Raw genomic sequence first — 17,572 nt, forward strand, 5'->3', positions numbered from 1 at the left:
TCTGCTCTGAATTGCATTGATCTCTCCAGCCCTGATACTAAAACCCCAGTCGCTCTCCTCAAACAGGCACTCTCCCTCTCTTTCTCTATATGTGTGTAATGATTTCTAATTGGTTAAGAACAAGATAATTCTTTTAGGGATTACATTCGTTTTTGTTATTAAGTTATTTTTAGTTTTGGAATTTCAATGATTAATTCTGTTAGTTTTTATTGATTTACTAGGCCTGCATAGATTCGGGATTTTTCTATGTGATAAATCATGGAATCAGCCAGGAGTTCATGGACGAGGTTTTTGCGCAAAGCAAAAAGTTCTTCGAGTTGCCAATACAGGAGAAAATGAAGCTCCTTAGGAATGAGAAACATCGAGGCTACACTCCTATGCTGGACGAACACTTGGATCCTGTTAATCAAATTCATGGTCAGTATTTCATCTCTGCAATGAGCAATGAATTGCATCTTTTTTCTTTAGTTTACCTTGACTTCCTTTTATCTGGCATAACATTGGAATCCAACTTGTTGAGCTGCTATTGGATCTCATTTGGGTACTCTCCCAACATGTTTCGTGTTGGAAGTTTAAATCCAAGACCTTCGTTAAGAGGAACCATACTTCTCCCACTAGACCACAATACAGGTTATCTCTGTCTGTTTGGTGTAGCATGTTGAAGTTCATCAATTATGCTAAGAAACATAAACAGCTTGCTTATGTTCTTGTGATTGGTATTTTGCTGCCTCATAAGCTCTCAATGCAAACCATCTGATGATTACTTGGTTGAACTCAAATGGGCCCTTTTTCCAAGATTAATAAAGGAAATAGACAATATGATTCCTGTGGGACTAACTGAAGGACCAAATTTTTTATTGCAAAAAAGAAGAAGAAGAAGAGGGGTTGCAGTTGGACAATTTCAAAGTCAATGACTATATTTGAGATTGCCATTATATTCCTGGGTCAAAAGCAAACTTTTCTCTTTAAAACCTTCTAGTCATAGCTCATAGCTACCAGTTATGCTAAAAATCAATTTGCAATGTAGATAATTTGATTTAGTAATTAGTAAACTGTTGTATCATTTATCTTAGATTATGTAAAACAGTCTTGGCATAGCTTAGAGTAATCTGTTATATTAAAAATCAATTTACGATGTAGATAATGTTATTTAAATGTTTGGAGTATTAGTTACAACATCTTCTTGTGAGACTGTGAGACACAACATGAATGCACATAGACTAGAGTGTCTGAGTGTGCAATTTGCCCAACATGACTGCACACAATCTAGTGTGTGTGCATTTCTGTAGTAGAAAGTGTGCATTCATGTTGTGTCTCATAGTCTCACGGGAAGATGTCTCATTGGAACATTAGCCTATACTCACACAAAACACACACACACACACACACACACACACATATATATATATATATTATATAAGCATATATTGTTATTTTTCTTCCAACTTACCTACTTCTCCATTGGGGATCCTGTAGAATTAGCTATGTTTTGAAGTTCATCCTTTTCATTTTGGGCTCAGGGGATTACAAGGAAGGATATTATATTGGTATTGAACTACCCAAAGATGATTCTGAAGCAGAAAGACAGTTTTATGGGCCAAACATTTGGCCTAGTGAAGGTTAATTTCAGTTTCAGATGCCATTCACTCCTTTAGAACAAATTGTGGACCTTACATCAATTGACTCATAGGAAGCCAATTTTGTTAACATATTTGATCCATTGTCTGCAAGATATCTTGCCTGGATGGAGTAAAACCATGGAGAAGTATCACCAAGAGGCTCTGTAAGTTATGATATTCCTATCTTGTTCAGATTTCTCAATCCAGATTTCGTCCATAGAAAGAGCAACTTCTGTATATATTTTGGTTTCTAAATTGGCAACTTCTGTTAGAAATGTACATATAGGAAGCTTTTCATTGTTACTGTTATCATATTCTTATTGGATGTTCTTTCAAATTTCAAGATCTTCCATAACTCATGGACTTCAAATTTGCCCACTCCCCCTAATGGTTTCTAGGTTCCAGATTGCTTTTGGAAAGAGGGTTCTTTTCTATATATCTAACTTTTCATATTTTTTTGTTTGTTTATTTATTTATTTTGTATGTTTAATTTAGTAAGGTGACAAAAGCAATAGCAAGGGTCATAGCTCTTGCATTAGACTTGGATGTTGATTTTTTTGAGCAGCCTGAATATCTTGGCAAACCTATAGCCACTCTACGCCTGCTACATTATGAAGGTGTATAAAGTTCAAATGAAATATAATGCAAGCAGCATTTTGTTTGTTTTGGTGTGATTGATAACTAGCACATGTTATAAATACTAGGTAAATATTCTGACCCTACCAAAGGAATTTTTGGAGCTGGTGCACATACTGATTATGGTTTGATTACACTCTTAGCACTTGATGATAAGTATGGCCTTCAGGTAAGTTAAATAGCGTAATTGAAGATTTTTTATATAGTTATTTACTTTCATTTTAAGTGGAATGAACTTACAGTTTTAACTTACCCAGATATGCAAGAATAAGGATGCTAATCCTCAGGTTTGGGAGTATGTACCACCGTTGAAGGGGTAATGAAGTGTCTTTAGATACTGTTCCTATGAAGAGTACCAACAAAAGAACCTACTATCACAATCTGCTTGTTTTTGTTAATAATGATGTAAAGTCTGCATTAAGTCTAAGTGGTGTTCATGAACTTTTCTCTGGGATATATATCCTGTGAAAATATCACATCATATAACAGGCAACCTCTTAAAACAAAGCCATTTTCTTAAAGCACCAGACTGATTTGATTTTGAATATGTATTTTTAGCATATTATGGCGTGCACAGTTTAGACATTCTTGCAACTTTATAATCAACGGTTTTAAAGAACCTTGGCTTCTCTTTACAGTGCATTCGTAGTAAACCTTGGTGATATGTTGGAGCGCTGGAGTAACCTTAAATTTAGGTAATATTTTTCTCATCAATAAATAGAACCTAGCTAGTCTTTTTATCCAGTGTGCATCAAGTCCCTAAATATTTGCATGTGTGTCTTCTATAAGCATATATTGTTCCCAGTTTTATTAGATTACATGCATGTGTGTCTGCATGTATGTTTTCTATATGTATATGAATATGCACATATACAAATGGTGTTTTTTGTTAAATTCTTGTGTTTCTCATCCATATATCAAACTTTTTTAATGCAAAAACAAATTGTATTTATCTTTTGAAAATAATTTTAGTATGTTGCCTTGATTTGCAATTTTCTTGCAAAGCTCATTTATTTCTTTATTTACTATTTTCTTCCAGATCAACATTGCATCGAGTCCTGGGAAATGGTCAAGAAAGATACTCTGTAAGCCTTTATTTTGGTTGTTCTCATAATTAACAGTGGAATTGAATTAATTTTAGTATTTTGTTTTAATGGTAATACTTTTATTTCTCTTCCAAGTATCCCTGTTATGTGTGAATTATAGCTCCCTGGCTGTTTAAAGCCTCTAGAACTCTAGATATGAACTTGTTTTGCACCCGCAGTATGATATTTGATCGGCAGATGCTTTTGACTGTCATATATTGATTTATGGTCACAGAATTTATGATCATGTATACCCTTGCTTTCTATGAGCAGATTCCATTTTTCGTGGAGCCTAGTCATGACTGTATTGTTGAATGCTTGCCAACCTGCCAATCAAAGGATAATCCTCCAAAGTATGTAGTTGTGGCCTTATTTAGCATTTGGTTTCAAAAAAGCTTTTGTAGAGAGCTCTTGCCTGATTAGTGATCAAATGAGAACCACCCCTTGAGTGAGAACGTGAGAACCAACATGAATGCACACAAACTACTCCAGGGTTGATTGTGTGCCTAGAATATTAGATTGTGTGCATTCATGTACAAGTTCGTAGGTTCTCACAGGGGAGGTTCTCATTGAAACATCACCCGCTCTTGCCTTTTTGTCATTGTTTATCAGTATCATCTCTTCTCTCCCTTTCGTCCTTATCATCATCATCATTAGTATTTTTAATTTTCAAAGTAGATTAATATTCAGTACTTGCTAGGTTTATAATGTCTCAGTCTCATCGAGTATTTAAAGGGTGTAGAAGAAATACGTATGAACTAATTTACAGACTCTTCAAACTGGCAAACTTTACTACATTTTAATGCATAATATGTCATCAATATTGAATTATTAATTTGATTTAATCTGTCCTCACAAATTTAGTTTGAATGCGTTCCATTTCCAGGTTTCCTCCCATAAAGTGCGAGAAATATTTGCTACAAAGATACATGGTTACACATGCTGTTCTGAATGCATACAAATGAGAGTAAACCAGAGTAGATCATGCAAACGGTAATCAATCTCACAGTTTTTATTGAACTATGAAGTGTGGTTACAATAGCTAAAGTAGTTCTTGTGTAACTGTCAATTATAGTTACAATAACCTGTGAAGCATACGAGACATTAGGTTCAGTAAAAATTATTGTTATAATAACTTGGGATGTATACTCTGAGACCTTAGGTAGGTTCAGTAGATCGGTAAATATAGTGTTGATATGTCAATAGTAAAGGATTGTACACATGTAAATGCCATGTAGAAAATATAAATGATTATTGTATGGGCTGCTTCTTTGTTCACTACTCATGTATAAGCATGTGTTCCATCTCAACTAAAAGTTTCATAACCTTTGGTATGAGGTTGACTCAAATTGATATGGCCCAATTAGATCATTGAACAAACAAGACTAGTTAAGATCATTCTCAATAATTATTTGTAGTTGCACGAAATCTTCTTTTAGTTTCGAGTCCGATCAGGTTTCTATTGTGATCTATGGCGACTTCAAGAATTCATGAGCGGATTGAAGCATGTAAGAAATTAATCAAGGATTAACACATACACTTTGGGTGTAAAGGTGAGGTTTGAAAATAATTCTTTTGAATTTCATTAAATCAAAATTGATGAAAAAGGGATAGCCAAACCCTACTTTTAGGAATAGGATTAGGTTCCCTACTTATAGTTGGAATAGGATTAGGGTTTGGTCATACACAGTTGTTTAATGGGCAAGATACATAATTTTCTAATCTATTTCTAAATTACTAAATTGAATGTGTTGTTCTATCTCAACTAAAATCTTAACATGAATCCTAATGAATTGCACATTTATGTTTATATGTTATGCTCAACATTAACCTCTATAGAAGAAACGGACTATTACAAGGATGACTAGTCAAGACTACTACACAGTAATGAACCCTTGCACATATACCAGGTACAGATGTTTTTACATACTGATTAGCATTTCAATTAATTACACATTTTAAAATTATAAAAACACTAAAATGTGGATCATATTACATCAAGACATATACGGAGTACATACTAATAAAAGCATTTTTTTCTATCGAGACTTACACATACTAATAATAGAAGTATTTTATCACATCTATCAAAGCTGGAAGCCTGGAATGCACCCACCCACATGTTCATTCTGCAATTCATAAGCTCGGTCTGTCCAGGTCAGGGAACCTAAATAATCATCTCAAAATCTCCTGCAGAATGGATGGTAAAATAAGGATAGGCCTGTCCTTCTGCTTAAATGCATGATATTTGCAGAGAGCAGAGGCAGCCACTCTCCATGCAAACCCGCATTTTCGGGCATCATTTGACATCTTTGCATAATCATAGCACACATGATAAATGGCTAGAGCTTCATTAAAGATGTCATCATCCTTTCTTCTACTCTCTTCAAAATCACGAGCTTCATACAGCAACTGCATTGTTCATATTATTCCTCAATCAAGACTCTGAAGCGTTTACAAAGCAAAATTAACTTTCGGCTCTGTTTGACACGCCTAGTTGAAAAGCTAACTAAAAGCTGAAAAGCTACTAGCTAATAAGCTAACTAATTGAAATTAAAGTGTTTGGTAAAATTAATTGTTGAATTAGCTAATAAGTGTAAAAAGACATGGATAAATTAAGATATTAGGATTTTATTTCCAAAAAATAAAAACATATTAGGATTTTGATTAATGAAAGGTAGATGTGTTATTTTTGTAAATTAATAAAGATAAAAAAAAAAAGATTTTACAAAAGGTTAAAAAGCCAAAGGTTATTTTGCAAGTGTGTTTCTCCATATTATTTTAAGGTCCCCATGTTTGATCAAACAGAGCTTATAGCTTATTTGTAACTTAAAATAAGTTATAAGTTCTAAAATAAACTCTACCAAACAAAGCCTTCAATGGACATAGATAAACGAGGAAAGTGAGGGGATATAATATAACCTGCTTGTATTTCTTCATGACATTATTTGCAGCAACTTTTCTTGCTTCAGATTTGGGAGGCCCACAATTCATGGCCTCAGACATTTCTGGTAAGTATTCCTTGTGGTATCTCTCTTTCCAAAGGCTCAAACATGTCTCAGGAACTTCAACTTCAAAACATGGCAGCTTCCAGATCTCTACAATAATACAAAATTTCATCTACTGTATATTTCAGCTATCATCAAGTCACTTCTTTCCTAATAAAAGCACAAAGTGACTATGGATGCAAAAGTGAGAGCAATGTTGGTCTACTCACAATTTCAAATTCATAATCATAACACCTGTTCACAGCATTAGCATTTAGCAGGCATAAAATCCAACAAATAGAAATTAAAAATAATTAGGTTCTTATTTTCTACAATTTCTTTAGCTGCATTTTATCAATACCCGATTAAATATGGGTTGGACAGAGTCGAGCCTAACAATAAAAATTTTGACATGGTCCCAGCCCACTGCCCAATTTTTTATTTATTTATAACTAAATTTTTTTCTTCAATTTCTTTAGTTTGAATTTATTTTTATTATAATAAATTACAAGTTAAAATTTATTTATATACATCTTTTTATGCCAAGCACTCTGTGCTCAGATGACATGTAGTGATTCTCCTATGTGGGAGGTCATGAGATTGAGCCTCAAAAATCAAATAGAAAAATACAATTTTCTAACTTTCTGCTAACACTAGAAAATAAAAATAATTATCGAAAAACAACCCATTTTTCATTGAAGATTTAACACTAGAAAATAAAAATAATTATCGAAAAACAACCCATTTTTCATTGAAGATTTTTTGGGATTCTAAACAGACGCTTACTATGAATGTAATATTAAATTTCACCTTTTTGAGAGTCTTCTTCAGCTATGGATGGCTCTTTATAGTCGTAAAGTTTACCGAGAACAGATGTAGATTGATAGCTAGGTCTCCTCTCCATGTAATGTGGATACTTTTCTGGCATCAGCTTACGAGGTATATTCACCTGTCTCATAAGTAGGAAAATGTCAGAAACTGAACAAGTGAACTAAAGCACCAACATATAATTTTGTACTGAAGCAGCATCACTATTAGAAAATAAAACAAGCACAGAAGGTTTTAGTTTGTACTGAAACAAACAAAAAAGACCAATAAGGTGGGAAGCTAAACCGTCTTTCCAGTTTTAGGCGCATCCAATGCTTCGTAGTACAAGTCAATCAAGTGAAGTATCTTTCTCTTCAGGTCAGCTGGCTTCTCCTTTGTACAATTATTGCCCAATGTCAAAAATTGATCCATACATGCCAGCCAACCATCAGCAGCCACTGCCATATTGTTGCTGAAAGAGCAGCGAAGTATGAAAAATGTTGAATTTGGAAGATGGAATGGCCTGGCGGGTGGAGAATAACAACCACCCGCCAGTTAAGCGGAAGCAAAGGTAGAATCAAAGAATAGGAAAATGTATATAAGACTGAAAGATTTAGAATCAAAGAATAGGAAAATGTATATAAGACTGAAAGATTACAATATATTAGTATGATTCTATGTTTCTAATGAGAAAGATTACAATATATTAGTATGATTCTATGTTTCTAATGAAGAAACATAGTACATATATATACACATACATGTTTCTAATGAAGAAACATAGTACATATATATACACATACACATAACTGTAAGTACCTATTCATAACTGACACCTATTCATAAACAGACACAACCCGGCCTATAGATAAACCTAACTCTTTATTTTTCAACACTCCCCCTCCTATAGATAAACCTAACTCTTTATTTTTCAACACTCCCCCTCAAGCTGGAACATCTAAAAGTTCCAAGCTTGAATTAAAACATACACTCTACCTTACTAAAAGTTCCAAGCTTGAATTAAAACATACACTCTACCTTACTTTAAATTACAAATGAAGATTAAAAGCAACTAGAGAATAACAGTGCTGGATGACTTTAGAGGGACAATGCTATGAATAACCCTTGAGAATGAAGACACACGGGGAGAAGCTTGTCACGAACAACCTCACAGCAACATAGGCACTCTATGATTTGCCAACAACAATCTTCATCAAGAGCGGTAGAGCAAACAAAGCATGAGCAGCAAAGGGGATGAAGTAGAGCCCATAGTAATGACAAATACACCCAAAGAATAAAGTATGAATAACGGGAACACCACATGGTTGTTGTTTACACCCTCTTATAGGACAAAGTGAATAACAAAAAAGGCTTCTGGAAATAAAAAAGAGCTGTTAGAGATAGTAGAGTAAATTAGGTAGTGGATCATTACCTATTATATAATACTCTATATGGTAGTGTATCATTACCTAATATATAATATTAGGGTTGTGGAGGTCTCTCCCTCTCTCCTATATAATTGTGTATCAGTGTATGAAGAACACATAGAGAAATATAAGAGTTTATTCTACTACCTAAACCTAGCCTCTTCTCTCTTTACTTTTATAAATAACAAGAGCCAAACTTGAAAACCCTAGGGAATAAAAATATGGTATACCGAAAATTAAGAAACAAATACGGTTATACCAAAACACCCCGGAAAGAAGTTTGGCAACAAACCCAAAAAGCCTTCAAACTTCACCAAAAGGTCCAAAGAAGGTCAAAACAACAATCTGGAATTTTCGCCGGAGAAATACGTCACAAGGAAAAATACACAGATGGAGTCGCAGAGGACTGACGAGAATATCTGGAAATTTTCGATGGAAAATACTGCCGGAGGAGGCCACACGTGCCGACGCATGAGGTCGGAAGTCCGGCGACGGTGGCGGCGCATGGAGGCGCGTGGCGGAGGTGATGGCGATGTTGCTTGCTGGGTTAGGCTCGCCGGAGACGGTAGAAGAGATGGGTAACACCAATTTGACAAAAAAAAAAACCCCAAAAGCAAGTAATTTGAAAAATTAGGGTTTCGCATGAACAGTAACTTATGGGTACTACTGTTCATGCGACTGAAAAGGAATGCAATTTTGATGTTTGAAATACCCTAGGAAAGTAGGCTCTGATACCATGTTGAATTTGGAAGATGGAATGGCCTGGCGGGTAGAGAATAACAACCACCCGCCAGTTAAGCGGAAGCAAAGATAGAATCAAAGAATAGGAAAATGTATATAAGACTGAAAGATTACAATATATTAGTGTGATTCTATGTTTCTAATGAAGAAACATAGTACATATATATACACATACACATAATTGTAAGTACCTATTCATAACTGACACCTATTCATAAACAGACACAACCCTATAGATAAACCTAACTCTTTATTTTTCAACAAAAAACATTGATAAGTATGTGAATGTAAAAGATTCCATTTTTTTGGGGGTGACGAGGGAAACCCGCAGCCACTACTCGAGGATGTGCACTGGGTAAACCCCACCTCATGACCCTAGCCGGCAAAGGACCACAAAGAGATAAACCAGTCTAGGTTGCCCCTAGCTGACCGGCTCAAACCAAGAAGGTTGGGATTCAAACTTGTGATCTTGTAGTTACAAATTACAAGTTTATATATCTTTAGCCAATTTGATTGGGGTTAAAGAAGGCAACTACAAGAAGAAACTAAAAGAAGGCAACTTTTATCTGTGATTAAAATTCAGCAGTCCATCAACATCTGAACTTTTGAATATGATGCATATAGTTAAGTATAATACAGAACATTTATCAACACCAAGAATTTACTTTGTAAGTTTTCAGTATAATACGCAAGTTATGAGAAACATACCCCAACTTCTTTCCTTCTAAAAACACTCGAAGAAGTTCATATTCCAATTCATCAGGCATAAATTCAGATGGCCTTTTGGTGACAGCCTTTGGAACAGCATGGATCCGACTCCATGGTTCACTTGCTTTATAGTAGGTCAATAGCTGAAATTCATGTTATCATATATATCAGATTTGGAAAAAGGTATATAAACATAATAATGTGGTCGTCTTGTAGAAATACAAGGCAACTTGAACAAACTGAAGAATCCACTTCTTCACTGGATAATTATTAATACTTCTAAAAGTTCACATTGAATAAGAGAAACTAAACCTGAGGATTCATTGAAACCCAATACATGTCACCATCAAAATCACTGTTTGCAATTTCACTAGCAGCTGATATTGGGCCTTTTGTTGAGAAGAAGATGCCATATTTAGCGTTACCAACAATATGATTCAATTCTTCGACATACTTGGCATTCATAATGTGTATGTCCCCAAAGTGAAGACCGGGATGTTTGTATACCAACACTTTCCCAGTAACATGACCATTATCACTGCACATGTCAATTAAAACAATTCATGCATTACAGAGTACATCTAAAGCATATTTATTTATTAAGTCAGTCAGATACATGATATATTCCCTCTGTCCCATTATACTTGTGTGTCTACTATCCATTAGTTAAACCAACTCTTTCTTTTTTGCTTATTTTCTTTAGTATTTTTAAATTTAATTTTTTGTATTCAATAGTACTCCTAATGTAGTTTTCAAATATATAAATTTTATATACAAATATGACTTAAAAATAACTTCAATTAAGCCTCGTTAACCGAACCAGACACATAAAATGGGACGGAAGGAGTATTTGTTTAGTGCTAGCCAATCTGTAAAATACAAAGGACTACATTTTACAGATAATTCAGGTGAGTTAAACAAAGGTGATGTGAACTTGGTGGGCCCGATCTTCTTTTCACACTAATAAAAAGAAATTAAAGTGCAGCTTATTTGGTACGACACAAATTAACCAATGTGATTGAGGGCTAAACTACCATGCTAGAAGCTCTAAGCCTCTACCAAGTCATAACTAGGTTGTGGAAGCAAAACTCCCCTTGGCAGGAAATCCATCCTAGCAACTACTTTTCCTAAGTACTACTACTAGCCACCTCTTTAAAGCCATCTATACAACAGGAAGGACTCTATCTCTTGGTGGTACTGGAATAGAACTGACAAGATATTTCATTGATATACTTACAGAATAACACAAACTTCGTCACTGTTTAACGTCCCTGTTGGGTCGGCTGTCCCCATTAGGTAATAACTGTCACTTGTTGGAAGTTTTCCTGTTTTAAGGTTGTCTTTTTCCATGTTTGCCAGTCTGGATAAGCAATCCTGGAGATAAGGTTCATCCATAGGCACCCCAGATGAGATTAGCTTAGCTGTTGTGAACTCATTGTCGGTTTCTCCATATCTCACAGCAGCTGTTTGGAAAAAAAGAACGACAACAAATATCAAGGAGAACAGTTTTTTTTTTTTTTCTTTAAAATCTTGATCAAGGAGTAACAATTCATGATTTTCTTCAAGTCTCTAAAAGGATCTAGGATTCCAGGGAGTAGAATACTTTACTTTAATAAATGAGTGACAGCAGCACAAACTTAGAAAACAAGACTCTAAGAGAAAGTAGGAAAATATCTAAAGCATTGCACAGAGATTCCCAATTTACCTCTCAATGCTGCTCTTTTGTCAGTGTATATGGTTTTTATCTCTTCCCAAGCACTTTTCATTAAAGCCAAAAAATACTCTTCAGGAACCCCTCCATAGCTCAACAAAAGAATCAAAAATTTTGATAAGTTGGCCCTCCTGGGTTTATGGCTGGATCAGGTACTTTAATAGTTAGTGAATGAACTGTAAAATTTCTCGCAGAACTGTCAGGCCAAATTTAAAGCAAATAAATGCATTTCATTTAATTTTGTTGAAAGTCCCACATTGAAAAAATAAGAGAGAATATATGTGTTTATAAGGCCATGTGTTAGATTGATTAACTGATTGGATTCAGTCATTTAGTTTGATTTGGCTCATGTGCATTATTATAGCTCGTTATTGATGGAGAAGATACCTAATTGCAACTATCTCCAATGAGTTAAAAGTGGAAGTAGCCAAAATTTTTGGATCTTTCTCAACCTTCACCATTGAAGGTCTAATCTGAATTTTTCCAGGTCCAATCTGCAACAACAAAAAATAATGTTGAAACTTTACTAAAATACCTACTACTTCGTACAAGAGTAAATATCTCGATAGGCTCAATAAATTCAAGTAAGTAGCAGCTTCTCATTTTTTTGGTGGTGGTAGCATTTGCAACATAAGTGGCACTATCTTGCAGTCAATGGCTCTGGTAAACTATAGACATCTAATCCAACTACATCATCGCCAAGACTACTCCCTGGTAAACTCAAATAACCTCCACCACACTGGCCCTTGGGCTGCACTTCTCGACCTACTAGGCCCTCCAACCTCAGCCCACCTGGCGAAGCCCATTCTCTTCTCTCATCCAGCGTAATCTTGTTATCCCACAAGCCTATTAGGCCTTTTAGAATCCATCTCCATGCTTGACCAAATGGCTTGGGAAGTCCGGGCGCACCATATACAATGCTCTCGTTTAATTTTCTTGTTATCCCCTTCTTATGGCACATATTTACAAATTCACTTATCTTACCATTTTATCAGAAAACCTATAGAACTGCTAAATCCACACACAAACAAGTGTAAACAAAAGGATGGTGCCACACCATTAAGAACAGATAATATGTTGCCTATCAACTACTAAATTTTGTATATCGAGACATAATGACAAATGAGAAATTACCTGTTTGTTAATTAGCAGAGTTCCTTTGATGGCACGCCCATTGTTGAACATTCGAAATTGCATTAGCAATGGCGGCTTCAAAAGGAAGGCAGAAAAAGAAGAAAAATGCAACATTACTATTATGCAATGAGAGTGGTGAAAAGTCACAAATAAGAAATGCTTAGAAAGAAAAAGGTAGTTGAGTTGGAAGTCAAAGCTCATGATGACCAGCATTTACCGGTTCTCTATTCCAATACTGTATTCCTTCCATGTTCGTGTCTTCAAGCTCCGTAAAACCTTGAAATTGCTGCAAATTATTTTGTTGAAATACATAATGATATAAGCAGCTCTAATACAATGACACTTTCAAGAAAATAAAATGTTTTCTATTTGAAAACCAGCAAGCTTCTAAAAAGAATGTTCCTTTTCAAAGCCACAAGGTTTGTTCAACATGCAATATTTAGATTCATCCAACTGTAAAATTACTATATCAGTACTTTGATACTGTAATTTGTAAACTCTTTTTTACGTATTTTATTGCATGTTGAAAGAGAGTTTTCCTATATTCACGTGTGCAGAAAACAAGTGTACATAAAACATAAAGATGTAGTAGGTTGGCCTAGCCATCACTGAAACCCTACTAGGGCGTAGTAGAATGGGGCAACTTCAAAATATATTGCAATCCTCAAGAAAGAAAAATAGGGAAAATGCCATTAATCTTATTACTATTGTTACCTCAAAATTTCCATCACTAATGAATTTTGCACTGCGGAATCCTTTGGGACATTTCAGGGCTAAATCTTCTGAAATATATCCAGTTCCATCCGTGTGGATTCGGGGTTCCCCATCTTGGTCATAGACAATGTGACCATTTGCGTCCTACAAGATGTCAAGATTAGAGTATTGAAAGTCCAAGAGGGGAATATTTATCTTTTGAATGGGACACACACACAAAACATGCAACTGAGACAACAAATAAGACAAAAAATAGGAATTAACGGGGAAGCATAGTACACGGCAAGGTATATCTTCAATATCTTGAATATCAACATTAGCAAGATCAATCGGAAATTTTATTGTCTTAGAGAGAATCAGAGAAAACCTGCATTCAAACTGAAGGTAAGATACTTTTTCTTGAGAAAAATAAAAATTCAGATCAATATTAGATGAAAGCATTTGACGAACAACCTGGCGATGTATTTAGCAATACTAGGAACTGTGTGCACATGCATGAACTGTGACCTTGCTTCATTAATCTTTTTCTCAGAAAAAGTGTAAGGCCTCCTCCCATCTTCACATGGTCCAATGTTGGATCTTTCAACAATGCTAATAAAGTAGCATTTCAACAATGTTGGATCTTTCTTCCTTTCTTCTAGGTTCTTCTTCTTCTCCTTCTCATCTTTATACACTACAAACAACAAACCCAAAATAGGATAAACAAATAAAAATTACAAATAATTTGGTTTTTTTGAATATTTTTTAAATGTAAAGAAGAAACCTATTATCTCAAATCAAGAGGAAAATAGAAGATCAAACACAATTTTTTTTTCCAGTTAAAGCCAAAAATATAGGTAATTGCAAGAAATAAGCATCCAGGCTCTAGAAGGCAAAGTGAAGATTGCTATAAGCAGTAAACCTTGCCAGACAGAAATAAGTTGCGTTTTATTAAAATTTGATGAAGGGAAAAATTAAGGAAAAATCAAAAAGAGAAACTGAGGTTATGTGATGCCTATTATAACACATCTGAAACCAACATACCTCGAGGAATTTAATAAGAACACACCAAAATTTGAAGAGGATACCCACATGCACGCATACAGAAAGTTTATCTAATCAAGGAAAATATTTTATTAAGTTACCAAAAAATCGGTAGCGCCTCAAGCCAACAAGAATTCCTTCATCTGCAATCATCTTGGGACAGCATTCATTTTCTGCAGGAAATCTGACACATAATACATTTTCATCCCCCAGAGCCCTCTGTAGATGAGTTCTCGTTGTGGTCAAACGTACCCCCTGAATGATGGAAGACACTAAGTAACCATGGAATCTGTTGGGCGGAGGCCGGTAAAGCCCAAGCCTAGCACCCGGTGGTTGGAGGATTGTTGGGCAGAGACCAATAAAGGGCTTAAAACGCCAAGTTCAGCACCCAACATCCCGAAAATGTGATGGCAGTGTATAAGGAAATAAAGTTGCGCATTCGCTACTAACTATAGCTTTTGGCGTAGTGGTAAGCGTTTGATTCTAACAGAATCAAGAACATTCAAGAACATTCAAGAACAAGCAAATTGGAAATCAGATTTCCATTGCTGATTGCAGAGTATACCCACAGCATGTTTGTAAATCTCATAACAATACACTTTAGTTAGAAAACATTGCATTACAAATATAATAAATTCCATACTTTTTAGATTGAAAAGGAAAAATATTTTGGGAGTTCCAAAAACAAAGGCAATAATAAGGGGATAGTGCACATCAATTATGATACAAACCTTAAAAGTGCAGTTTCCTCCTTGGTCAACGTTACAATAATACATATGTGTTTTACCAGAATCCCAATCCAAATACTGTGACATAAACATAGAAAAACATGTTCAGCAAGAATTTCAATGAATATTGAAGACGAGAAGTAAAATGCGCATAACCCATTCACTTGAGCTTCTGAATTGGCCAAATAGAGTGATGCACTAGTACACATAGATACATACACAATGTTATGTTATGAATCTACTTACAGGACAAGGAATTATGAAATAGAAGTCTTACCGAAAAATAGAAATTATTAAATTAAACAAATGAAGGCATTAATTGAAAGCAGAAGCTTATCCAGAAAGTGTCAGCTATTAGTTAATTCTGATTGATCATAGTGAAGATTAGTGTGATCAGTTGATGGAAAAAAGTTGATAGAGAACAGGAACAAAACAAAAACATAGATCAAAAGTGAACATATTTAAATTAGACAAATTAATCATATGATATGAGGTTCACCTTAGGTCGGTCCCCATCATAATTTTGGCGTCCATAGGCATTCCAGATTCGTGATTCAAATTCTGTCATAGGAAGATTTCCCCAAATTCCCAGAATATCTGCAGCTTCATTTGGGGATACAACATCTTCCAGCTTCTTTCTGAAAAAGAGTAAAAAGAAAAATTTACAATATCCCTATATAGCTAAAGGCTAAAGCAGGCCACTACCATCTATCTAGCTAAAGGCTAATGCAGTGATTAACCTGCTGCCAATGTAGCTCAGAATTAAAAATAGCTTCCGAAATTCAAGTTGGCTCAGCAATTTTAACTGTTCACTGATCATCCCTGAGCTTCCCCTCTCACTACACTCTGGCGGCGGCTCACTATAAAATGATAACCGGCGCTTGGCTTTCAGAGGATTCAAGCCTTCAACTTGAACACCTTTACCTTGCAAAATAAGAAACAATGTACATTTAATTTGTGTTGTGTTGGGCAAAGGCCGATAAGGACAAGTCCAACACTATGTGATTAGGGGATTATTGGACGGAGGCCGAAGGGATTGTTGGGCGAAGGCCGATAAAGAGATTAAGTCCCTAAGGTATTGTTGGGCGAAATTCGTAAAGGGTCAAGTCCAGCACCATGTGGCTAGAAGATTGTTGAGCGAAGGTCAATAAAGGACTTTAAAGAGCCAAATCCAGCACTATGTGACTAAGAGATTGTTGGAAAGAGGCGAATAAAGGGCTGTAAAAGGCAAGTCTAACAACAGGTTAGCTATTTATTGTGTGGAGACCAATAAAAGGTCAAATAGCACCCTGCCTCTGGAAGATGTGTAGTTGGGCGGTATAAGAAAATAAAGTTACCCATTAACTATGGCTATAGTTTTTGGCAAGCATGATCCTAACAATTTGTCTAAACAAGAATTTGCATTATTTTCCCTTAATTCGGTATTAAAATTTGATAACCCAGAATGCAGTGGCATAAGAGAGGAGTACCTAGAGGAGAAAAGCTACGAGACAAGGGTGGAGTAGATTCATGGCTCCTCCTCCTATTATCTTCAGAGATACACTCTGGGTATCTATTCACCATGTAAATTATGAAGCTACTCAAATGTTTGATGGTACAACAAGATATTCTCTTCAAAATTTTTATGGCCCCATCTTCACCTATATCAGCCAGCCGCCTCCTCACCTCCGCGTCCGGCGGCTCCTGCGACTGCTCTCTACATATTTCCTGCAGCAGAGCCTCTACCGGTGGCGGCAGCGGCCAATCCAGCATCGTAAGCACTGTTTCCGGAAGTACAAGCTCATCTGGAAATGGGTCCTCTACTTCCATGGCCATTTCAACAAATATATTTATCTTTTCTAATTTTCAAGCTAAAAATTGGGATTTTTGAAGCTTAGAAATCAAGCAAATGTGGAAAGCAAGCTTGAAGGTTTCATGATCATTTGGACAATGACCCGGAATTTATACCGTCTTTTCTGCCTTGATTTGTCGCTACGGAATGGATTGGAAAATGACCGTAGTGACTTGTGAGTCAGCATTTGTCCTACACTATACAGTCTACAGTCTACACTGAAGAAAAGGTTGGAAGAGACGTGATCTTCCCCGGTAAGCTTTGCTTCAAGTGATTGATTAATGATTATTAGGACATTCACAACAAATTATTGTTGTGTTGACTATAATAAAAATTATATTTTTAATATATTAAAGTATATTATTTGTGTATTAAAGGTACATTATATAAAATAATATATTTTAAGTATTCAAATAATGTA

The 17,572-nt window shown here is 35.4% G+C and overlaps 2 protein-coding genes across 5 annotated transcripts in view; one reads left to right on the plus strand and one right to left on the minus strand.

The window, feature by feature from the left end:
• LOC116018925 (2-oxoglutarate-Fe(II) type oxidoreductase hxnY-like) overlaps nt 1-4,623 on the plus strand; it is a 4,807-nt gene extending 184 nt beyond the window's left edge. The window contains exons 1-11 of the mRNA XM_031258974.1: nt 1-66; nt 222-417; nt 1,521-1,619; nt 1,732-1,783; nt 2,115-2,236; nt 2,324-2,424; nt 2,513-2,571; nt 2,894-2,950; nt 3,295-3,340; nt 3,614-3,693; nt 4,227-4,623. The exon at nt 1-66 is cut by the window's left edge and continues 184 nt beyond it. Coding sequence (XP_031114834.1) covers nt 1-66; nt 222-417; nt 1,521-1,619; nt 1,732-1,783; nt 2,115-2,236; nt 2,324-2,424; nt 2,513-2,571; nt 2,894-2,950; nt 3,295-3,340; nt 3,614-3,693; nt 4,227-4,305 — 957 coding nt within the window. The 3' untranslated portion in view covers nt 4,306-4,623. The remainder of the gene's footprint in view (nt 67-221; nt 418-1,520; nt 1,620-1,731; nt 1,784-2,114; nt 2,237-2,323; nt 2,425-2,512; nt 2,572-2,893; nt 2,951-3,294; nt 3,341-3,613; nt 3,694-4,226) is intronic.
• A 585-nt stretch (nt 4,624-5,208) lies between these two features.
• LOC116019534 (probable RNA-dependent RNA polymerase 5) lies at nt 5,209-17,230 on the minus strand. Of its 4 annotated transcripts, none has more exons than XM_031259792.1 (19): nt 16,790-17,230; nt 16,061-16,238; nt 15,820-15,958; nt 15,324-15,398; nt 14,694-14,847; nt 14,023-14,242; nt 13,849-13,936; nt 13,570-13,713; nt 13,073-13,141; nt 12,856-12,930; nt 12,109-12,215; nt 11,716-11,864; nt 11,248-11,473; nt 10,323-10,548; nt 10,011-10,153; nt 7,441-7,606; nt 7,138-7,276; nt 6,263-6,438; nt 5,209-5,752 (listed from the first exon to the last, which is right to left on the minus strand). In XM_031259792.1, the coding sequence occupies exons 1-19, from the start codon at nt 17,133-17,135 to the stop codon at nt 5,516-5,518; spliced, it is 3,057 nt and encodes a 1,018-aa protein (XP_031115652.1). In that variant the 5' UTR covers nt 17,136-17,230; the 3' UTR covers nt 5,209-5,515. The 4 variants fall into 4 exon arrangements, with proteins under 4 accessions (XP_031115652.1, XP_031115651.1, XP_031115653.1 ...); XM_031259791.1 differs by having other exon boundaries at nt 16,061-16,244; XM_031259793.1 differs by having other exon boundaries at nt 5,652-5,785; nt 16,061-16,244.
• Nucleotides 17,231-17,572: the final 342 nt, after the last annotated feature.

Source organism: Ipomoea triloba, chromosome 5, assembly GCF_003576645.1.
Source record: "Ipomoea triloba cultivar NCNSP0323 chromosome 5, ASM357664v1".
Taxonomy (NCBI): Eukaryota; Viridiplantae; Streptophyta; class Magnoliopsida; order Solanales; family Convolvulaceae; genus Ipomoea; species Ipomoea triloba.